The 10,000-nt window shown below is 42.7% G+C and overlaps 2 protein-coding genes across 2 annotated transcripts in view; both read left to right on the plus strand.

Moving 5' to 3' along the window:
- Positions 1-1,168: 1,168 nt before the first annotated feature.
- Positions 1,169-8,729, plus strand: LOC310796575 (NAD-dependent protein deacylase sirtuin-5, mitochondrial-like). Its single transcript, XM_083658781.1, has 9 exons — positions 1,169-1,256; positions 2,314-2,439; positions 2,894-3,027; positions 4,108-4,333; positions 5,202-5,289; positions 5,427-5,480; positions 6,353-6,476; positions 7,406-7,521; positions 8,246-8,729. The coding sequence occupies exons 2-9, from the start codon at positions 2,337-2,339 to the stop codon at positions 8,316-8,318; spliced, it is 918 nt and encodes a 305-aa protein (XP_083514907.1). The 5' UTR covers positions 1,169-1,256; positions 2,314-2,336; the 3' UTR covers positions 8,319-8,729.
- A 1,068-nt stretch (positions 8,730-9,797) lies between these two features.
- LOC310797383 (hippocampus abundant transcript-like protein 1) overlaps positions 9,798-10,000 on the plus strand; it is a gene marked incomplete at both ends in the record, with an annotated part of 40,679 nt that continues 40,476 nt past the window's right edge. The window contains one exon of the mRNA XM_083659752.1: positions 9,798-9,959. Coding sequence (XP_083515878.1) covers positions 9,798-9,959 — 162 coding nt within the window. The remainder of the gene's footprint in view (positions 9,960-10,000) is intronic.

Consider the following 10,000-nt stretch of genomic DNA (forward strand, 5'->3'; position numbering starts at 1 on the left):
ATGCCGTTTCATTTCAGGACTCCTATAATCGCACCAAATGGCATTAATTAACCATATTAATTACAAAGTTGTAGGCTACGAGATTTCATTCATAGATAGGCTATCTCTCCGATGCGTCGTTTAACCCTCTATAGATCCTGGAAGGATACTAGACACATCTCACAGCAAAACTCCAACCTAACTCCCTATTTGTATTGTGGTGATTTTTGACAGGCGCATGGCAATCTTTGAGAAATATCAGCCGTCGCTGTCCAGTCCACCCACATGACGAGATGGCAAAAAATGGTTAGAAGGTTTGTAAACAGCATGGATGCGCCTACCTGTTCTCAGGTTGAAGGAGAGTCGGGCTTCAACCAGATATGGGGTATCGCTCTTGGACCGGAGTCTCCTTATCGGTCGGCGGTCTGTTCTGTCGTCTGGAGTGGTCGCCATCAATTTGAACCAGTGTCCAGTGGTGGCTGCTGGCCGACTGAGGCACACACACACACCAGAGAGCAGACGCAAAGCCACGGCCACTCAGAGAGAGAGAGAGAGAGAGAGCGTCGGTGGTCCAGTGGTTCTGAAAAAAGAACTAGCAAGCAATCCTAGAAAAAAAATCCCTGAGAAAATGAGATGAATGGGGTGGTGCTGACTCAGACAAAACGCAATAACCAACCAAATTTATTTATTTATTTATTTATTTATTTATTTATTTATTTATTTATTTATTTATTTATTTATAGCCTATGTATCTATTTATAAATCAAATATTATGAGTATCAGTTTGAAATAATAGGCTTGTTAAAACCATCACATCACCAAACCATCTTATTATTTCATTAAAACTAACAATACAAGTCCACTGAAGATTCTATGCTATGAAAAAAGAAAGAAAGAAAGAAAGAAAGAAAGATAGATAGATAGATAGATAGATAGATAGATAGATAGATAGAATGAAAGAAAGAAAGAAAGAAAGAAAGAAAGAAAGAAAGAAAGAAAGAAAGAAAGAAAGAAAGAAAGAAAGAAAGAAAGAAAGAAAGAAAAAGAAAAGGGTGCAGGTGAATAAATGAACCATCAGTGACGCAGACTGCAGCCTGACACCAGATGGCGCTCCTAAACTACATTTCCCTCTGAACTTTGCGTCAGAGCACGTTTTTGCGACAGTGTAGTACATTTTACGCTCACTCAAATTAATTTCAGTGCTAGACTAGAGGTAAACACTGTCAAACACGCCTGGCTGTGGACAGTGGAAACAGTCTGGACGCCTGGTTCGTGAGGTACGTGTGACCAAGTTACTAACGCGAATGCATCAAAATACGAGGATATTCAGACAGTAGCCGTAGTTTTCTGGTGTAGATAGATACAGCCTCGTGCTGTGCAAACTAAGTCCGCTAGTTCCTGCTTGTGTGACTGAGATCATAACAAACCTTTTGACTGTGGATAGTTCGTGATGTTTACACGCAGATTATGCAGGAGGCATGTCATGCGGCATAATATGAACAATATCCATATCCTTTATTGTCTTATCTTTGCATTAATGCATGTAGCTTGCTTGAATGTAAACGCATCGAAGAGCGAACCATAGTACTAACGCTACTACAACAGTAACAAACTTAATTCTCGAATCACCAACAAACAGCCCCACCAGCGAGTGTGTTTTATATGGAAAACCATCATCATCGCTACCGCGTTTGAGTGAATTGCAGGCCTGTTTTGTCTTGACTCACTAGCTGTGAGTGCTACTGACTATATAACCACTCGGTCTTGCAAAACCTGTTTCAACAGATTTGTTACTTACTGTACTTTGTTAGTTGTTCAAAGTCGAGCATGTGGGGCGCGGTCGATTGAATTGTCTGCCAACATTTTTTGCCATTTTGTGTGTGACACACACACACACACACACACACACACACACACACACACACACACACACACACACACACACACACACACACACACACACACACTGTATTCCCTCAGTAGGCCTTATGTCCATGGATAGGTAGTTAGTCTTTCAATCTAGATACAATCTAGATAATCCTCTTTGTTTTAGAGGTCAACAATTTATGGGGTGAAGTGAATCAGGTGAACGAACAAGTGGGAGGGTACAGGGCAGCATCATGGGAAACTGAGTTCTATAGGGGAAGTACTTTTCTTCTACATCAGGGTCTAGGAAACAACATCAATGCTCTGATTGAATTGTGATTGTGATTAATTTTGATATGTCGAAGTAGTAGATGTGTGTAATATAATCTGAGACAGCTGGGAATAGCTGGCTGATGAGTAGGCTGTACTTGTATATAAACTATGGGCCATCCTCCTGTGTTCCTACAGTGACTCCTGAAGCGACCGCAACGATGCTCCTCCGAAATCGAGCTGCCGTCGCACTTGGTCTTCGCATGTGCTCCACTCAGGCCACAGGAGGGACTGCTGCGGTGGAGACAGCAAGGCCCAGCTCAGGTACAATGAAGGCTTAGCTTTTCTACGCTGTATTGATTATAGTAGGGTTGGCTCTTTATTTACAAATATTGATTGACCTATTATTAAATATTGGATATCGGACAGTCATGCGTATTGTCACACATCTCTGATATGATGGAGGGTCCTCCTTGGGCACACCTTATTTTCTTTATTTTCTATTTTATTTCAGTTTTAATGAACTTTTTATTGTCACTTGATGTTATAAACTCTGAAACAGCGTTAGTGAGCCATAGTTTATAGTCATGTTCTAATTTATGTTCTAATCTACTGTAATGGCTGAGGTAGAGAGAAATCATGTTAAGATCAATAAATGCTTATGATTTGTTTACTACTGATGTATTGTATAGTAATCGATCAATTATAGCATGGGTTTTGAGAGAATATTGGAATATTAGGCTCCTAATAATATGTTGATTTTGCATTGCTTTCCTAGATATGTCTGAATTCCGGGAAGTCTTTTCCAAAGCCAAGCACATAGCGATCATCACAGGGGCGGGTGTGAGCGCAGAGAGCGGGGTACCTACCTTCAAGGGAGCTGGTGGAACCTGGAGGAAATGGCAGACACAGGTAATTTCTACAAAACTATTGGCTATATGGCTATTTTCCACTTCTTCTATATAAAGGTCAACGTTTTGTCTTTGGTCTGTGTTCCAGCTGTGCTTCAGAGTTGTTGCTGTGTGGAGTGCTCATATTTTATGTCTATATAATACACCTTCACACAGCATATCAGTTGATTTATCTAGACCAGAGGTTTTCAAAGTCTGAGACTGTGGGCCTCCCCTCAGACAAAGCTTGGAAAAAGGTGCCCCCTCAACCGCCCCCCCCCCCCCCCCCCCCCCCCCTTAGTTTACTTGCTTAGTTTCGCTCAATACCTGGATTTTTATTTATTTATTTATTTAACCTTTATTTAACCAGGCAAGTCATTAAGAACAAATTCTTATTTACAATGGCGACCTGCCTATGGGATCATGATTATGTTATTGGATCCCATAGACACCCAACAATTGAGCCATGATAGCCTGATATTGCTGTATGACATATGTCAGACTACACCAAATACATAAAAAAATGTCTGTCTGAAGGCATTTATTTGTATCTGACTCTGGGAAAGTGGGAACAATCTCCCCCAAAATACTGTAGGCTATCTCTGAATTATCTCTCTAACCAAATGACACAACAGTTAGGCTATTCTATGTGATCTCCTTTTGATAATTAATGTAATAACTAATTATGTTTGGATACCCCCCTGGGGAGGCCCGCCTCCCATTTTGAAAACCTCTGATCCAGACAGCAAACTGCCAGAAAAGGCTAAAGTCTTTCTTGCATAATCAGGATTCTTGTCGGGGGTTTGAGCAACTTAATCTACTGTACACACCACGGGAGAGATTTCCCTTCAGGAGCCAATCAAAAGAGGTCTTTCATGCAGAAAACTGTAATCTCTCCTACATGATCTCATTCGTGCAAGCTAAACTCACTCTCTGCTGCCTGTTATTCTCTGCCTCATTCTTGCCTCTGAATCCTACCCTTCTGATGGCTTCCACCTTGGCCTTTGACCTTTGACCTTTCAACCTTGGCCTTTGAGCTTTGAGCCCAGAAACGTTAACCTCGTTTGCCCCGTGCCCCCCGTTGCGGATGTGTCATCCCCAGGACCTGGCCACTCCGGAGGCCTTCTCTCGGAACCCGTCTCGGGTCTGGGAGTTCTACCAGTACAGGAGAGAGCTGGTGTTGAGCAAAAAGCCCAACGCGGCCCATCTGGCTATAGCCGAGTGCGAGGCCCGGCTGAGGAAGCAGGGACGCTCCGTGGTCGTCATCACCAAGGCCATAGACGACCTGCACCGACAGGCCGGGTCCAAACACGTGCTGAAGATCCACGGTGAGAGACAGCTTGGGCCACGCTGGCAAACGGCCACCGGGCAGTGGACTGAAAGATGCTACTGTTGGAAGAAAAAAGTCACAATCTTTTTAGCGTGATTTGATTGGCAGAGGCGTGCTGGGTCGGGCGCCAAAGTTGGGAAAAAAAAGGTTTGAAACTAGCATTAGACTGATTTGATTACAGAAGGCTTTCTTTAAGGACTCCTGAGTTAATGGTCAGGATAAGAAACTAGCATGGTCAGCACATTCTGTTGAGAGGGAGATGGTCTCAAGAGGGTCTACATGATAGACAGCTGTGTTTTCTCTTCTGTGTGTGTAACTGCAGGCAGTCTGGTGGAGAGGGTCTACATCAGGGATACTCAACTTGCTTTGCCCGGAGGCCACTTTTGCAAAATGACAGGAGGCCAGGGGCCAGTTAATAAACAAACAATAATATTATAATATAATATAATATAATATAATATAATGTAAATTTTTCTGTAGTGGATTGTAGGTATTTGGGGTGTTTATTCTGACAATTTTGTGCACACAGGATAAGTTAAGTTATTTTGTACATACAGTATAAGTAGTTGGGTGGTGAGCAGGTGGCGATAATTTGAGAATTTAGCTGGAGCTCAGTCGAACTTTATAGTTTTCATTGTGAATTAGAAAATGGCCAGGGGGGCCACTTGGCACCCTATCGCGGGCCGCATCTGGCCCCCCTGCCGCAAGTTGAGTATCACTGGTCTACATGATAGACAGCTGTGTTTTCTCTCCTGTGTGTGTGTAACTGCAGGCAGTCTGGTGGAGAGGGTCTACAATGTAGACCCTCATGTAGACTCTACATGATAGACAGCTGTATTTTCTCTTCTGTGTGTGTCTAACTGCAGGCAGTCTGGTGGAGACTCGCTGTGTGAGTTGCGGACATGTGGCCGTGAACAAGCGTAGCCCCATATGTGCTGCCTTGAAGGGCAAAGGGTAAGGGGGTAGCGCCCCTAGGGGTAGCTCAAAAACACACACATTCATAAAGACGAATCCCAAAGCACTCGTATAGCCTGATCCCTCCCATGTGACCAGATAACCCACCATGTTTCTGTTGTTTCTTCTCTGCACAGTGCACCTGGACCAGACGTCGCCGACGCCCAGATTCCTGTAGATAAACTGCCCAGGTGGGACTGTGTTTGATGTTCTATTAAGAGAGTCATGAGATTTCACTGTTATGTACAAGTACCAGTTCAAGTGTTTTAGGAGGCATTGAGAAAACCTAAGGGGTTTGTACAGTGCATTCACGTCCCAGTAATAACGCTACACTCAGTGCTTCCACTTGGAGGCAGTGATGTGCTGTGAATATTTTAACCTTCCTTTTAGACCACGAGCAAGAAATAGAGAGGCAAAGTGACCGCCTACTTCCTGCTTCAGCACTGTACCAGAGATTTTCATCCGCCATTTATTTTTCCCATAGACATTTCGTAAAATGCTTATAAAAAGAGTTTTACTTGTTCAAACCAAACGGTTCAGATATATTTAGAATCGGGAGAGACCATAGAACATAATTTCACTCAGACCAAAACATAAAAAAACATTGAAAAAATATTTTCTTTAAATCCCCAGTTTTTTATGTTTTGGTCTGAGTGAAATGTTATGCGATCTCTCCTGTTTCTAAATATATCTGAACCGTTTGGTTTGAACAAGTAAAACTATTTTTTATAAGCATTTTACGAAATGTCTATTGGAAAATAAATGGCGGATGAAAATCTCTGGTACAGTGCTGAAGCAGGAAGTGACGTTTCACTTTGGCTCTCTATTGAAAATCCAGCCAAAGCGTTGCTAAGTTCAAATGTGGACATTGTGCACCGTAACACTGCCAGTTTCTATGAGGAGCATAAAAAAATCATAAAAATAAACCCATAAAAAGTAGTGACTATTATGCTTTGATTTGTCTTTGTGATCGCCATATTCCTGACTCTTAATCAGTGTGATCACATGGTGTGATGATTCCAATATGCATGTGATGAGTGTCTTTGTGTTGTGGTGTGTGCAGGTGTCAGGAGACTGACTGCAGGGGGCTGCTCAGGCCCAACGTGGTGTTCTTCGGGGAGACTCTGGACTCTCATGTTCTGACCAAGGTGGAGAAAGAGCTGGATACCTGTGACCTTTGTCTGGTGGTGAGTTATGATGAGACAGTTATTTGTTCAGAACCGGGCTGTCAAACTCATTTCAGTTCACGGGCTGGATGCGACCCAATTTGGTCTCAAGTGGTCCAGACAAAGAAAATCAATAATAACCTAAATGACAACGCCTCAAAAAAAACGTCCAGTTTCTTTTAGTGAAAAGAATTACAGGTACATTTTAAGAACACGTTTTCACGTAGGGTTATCTCAGCTACTATCAAACAAATGATCAAATCTGTCTGTAACTGAAGTACAATTGACGGCAACCGTGCAATTCTCTATAGCCAAGGGTAATGAAAATAGTTGACCATTTAGCGATGCATACAGAACACATGAATACTGAATAGGCTAGGGACCTGACAGGACTAGGACAGGACCTTAAACACAATGCTGTACAGTAGGGGTGGGAATCACTGATGCCCCACGATACGATATTATCACGATACTTAAGTCACGATCCGATAGTATTGCGATATTGTGATATGCTAGTATTGCGATATAGTGAGTATTGCGATATTGCGATATATTGTGATTTATTACCTTTTTTCAACTGCAAATGATGTCCCAAAGGTAAAAACTTTGTCAACATCTGTTTTTATCTAATCAGATACAGTTTCCAGTCTGTTCATCTCACTTCAATCATTTTTATTGGAGCAAAATGGGATTGTCAAGCAAACGGAGTGACCAACACCGTCATAAAAACCTGTCATAAATGTTGCATGATGCACTTGACATTTTGTATAATAAAATATCACAATACTTGGCATTCGATACGATACGATATATTGCCCACAAAATATCACGATACTATGCTGTATCGATTCCCCCCCCCCACCCCTACTGTACAGTAGATCTCAAGTTCAAACCAATGTCCCCCCCCCCCCCCCTTAACCCTAACCCCCACCTGTGTTGTTTCCCTACAGGTGGGCACGTCTGCAGTGGTGTACCCAGCAGCCATGTTTGGCCCCCAGGTTGCCTCCAGAGGCGTTCCTGTGGCCGAGTTCAATACAGCCCCCACACCCAAAACAGAATACTTTACGTAAGTCAAACAGTACAGTAAACTGTGTGTGTGTGTGTGTGTGTGTGTGCGTGCGTGTGTCTGTGTCTGTGTGTGTGTGTGTGTGTGACAGAAGCCGTTGTGAGTACTTTGCCAGCGGGGGTTATACTGTATCATGTCTGTGGACAGATTTTGTGAACGCGACAGCGTCAAATCCGTGCAAGATACAGTCATGCGACTTTACAGGTGAGTAGTTGACATAAAAATGAAGGCAGAGTTCGAAAGTGGGCGTGATCCAAGCAAGGGGGCTCCCCCCCTTCCCCCCGCATTGCCCCCCACCCAACGTGTGTCATGGCTGGTGTCATCCCATCGCGACAAGATAAACCCGCACCACTTATTTCGTGGGTACAATACATGAAAGCATGAGAGAAGCAGAAAGTAGACCAGGTCAGATGGACTTGCATGCATGGTGTTTTTAGCCAGGTCCCATCTGGGGCCTCTTCCTTTGCAATATTTACCCGTTATCAGTTCAACTCACTAAGTGACTGCGTCATATGTCTGGTCTATGCTGGCCCCTCCTCATGTTTTGACCAAAAATTCTGAACTTTGTGTGTGTGTGTGTGTGTGTGTGTGTGTGTGTGTGTGTGTGTGTGTCTGTGTGTGTGTGTGTGTGTGTGTGTGTGTGTGTGTGTGTGTGTGTGTGTGTGTGTGTGTGTGTGTGTGTGTGTGTGTGTGTGTGCGTGCGTGCGTGTATGATGTGGCACAGGTACCACTTCCAGGGCCCGTGTGGAACGACGCTGCCTCTGGCCTTGGCGCGACACGACTCGGAGGTTATTTAAGAGCCACGGAAGGGATCGACTTTATGTCCAGAAACCAGAGGCTTCTTCTACTGTATAATGCAATCTGCTGCTGCTGTTGGATTTCATATTAACGCTTTCTTATTCCAAAAATGCTTGCCTGAAGACACTTCAGCTCTGAAGGCCTGGTAGAGGGAGATATAGACAGTATATATATATATATATATATAGTTGAACTTTTGAAGAGAGTTTGAGATGGATTTATGATTACTTGAATTGTCTGGGCTGACTAAACTGGAAATGGGATTTTGTGTGATTGATGTATGTGTCAGATTCTTAACAAGAGCTGAAATATGGATTCTTGAGTTAACCCATTGATACCTGATGCAGCATTTGTGTGTGTATCCCTTTAAGACCGCGAACCACGCGGTTCGCGGTCTTAAAGGGATACACACACAAATGAGGGATATACACGCAAATGCTGCATCAGGTATCAATGGGTTAAGAAAGGGAATGCATTATTGTATGGATGTACTTACATAGGAAAAATATCCCATCAGATTATGGAAGTTATTGTTATTGCTTTACATTATTGCTAACAATATTGTTTCATTCTGGAAATACTGCCAGGTTATTATGTGGTACAGAGAAACAATATTGCTCCTGCGTGATAAGAGAGAATATTTCTGTTTTTTTCCCTTCTCAACTGAATGAACCAATGTGCAGTTCAACACATAATCCAGTGCCTTTCAAACTGTTTACACAACCTTCAACCAAATACTCGCTTTGAACCTCAAGTGCATAGCAACCAATGTTACAGAGATTTAGCTCAGTGTGCTTTACGTTTGACCCGGAGGACAGAGGAGGCAGAGAGAGGGGAAATCACGGTCTCCTGTGATGTTTGGCTGTGTTTATCATGATGTCAGTATGGTTACATGTCATGGATTATCCATGATACATTTGATAATTTGTCGTCACGTAATTGTTCCACAAAATGATTTTTTATTCAATCACTGTTGCTGGAAATGGAAGAAGCCAGTATTTTTTTTTTACAACTATCTGTCTCTAAGCATCTTATACAATGTCTCAAAATGCATTTACTATATAAAAACACTGCCTTTGCAATTCTCCAAAATGCAGTACCATATTAAAACACTAAAATATATTGTATGCATGTATTTTATTATTATTGTTGTTATTATTATTATCTGAGTTGAAACTGCTTCCTTTCTACAATCTACATCCATAGGTTTAAAGGTCATTTCTGTCACAGTCTTTAGCCTGAGTGGAGTGAGCTGTGTGTGCCCAAAGTGAACACTAGATGCCAGTATGTAGCTTTCTATATATTCTAATTTCTTCTAGATTCTAAAGTTAACTGTACTGTAATTACTCTGCGCTGAGAGGGACACAGAAAAAAACAACCTCGTTTTCCTCTCAGATTCCTATGCATGAGGGAGAGGAAAGGCAGCTGAAGAACCCCCAGGCGAGGCCATCAGTTCAATGCGGTGTAAACCCGTCGTTATGGCTGAGGAAACAATATCAGCCCAAATCAGACCGCTGCTGAAAATAGAATATGAACTGGGAAAGCAGCAGCCTGTGACACATGTGGCTCTTATTGTTCCCGCTGATCTCTTTTACACGTCGCCCCCTGGTGAGCGCTGGAAGGAGTGCAGCAAGTTAAAGGTCTCCATTCTGTTACTGACCGGACCCACATGATCAGGACA

This window comes from Poromitra crassiceps (genome assembly GCF_964638095.1).
Source record: "Poromitra crassiceps genome assembly, chromosome: 23".
Taxonomy (NCBI): Eukaryota; Metazoa; Chordata; class Actinopteri; order Beryciformes; family Melamphaidae; genus Poromitra; species Poromitra crassiceps.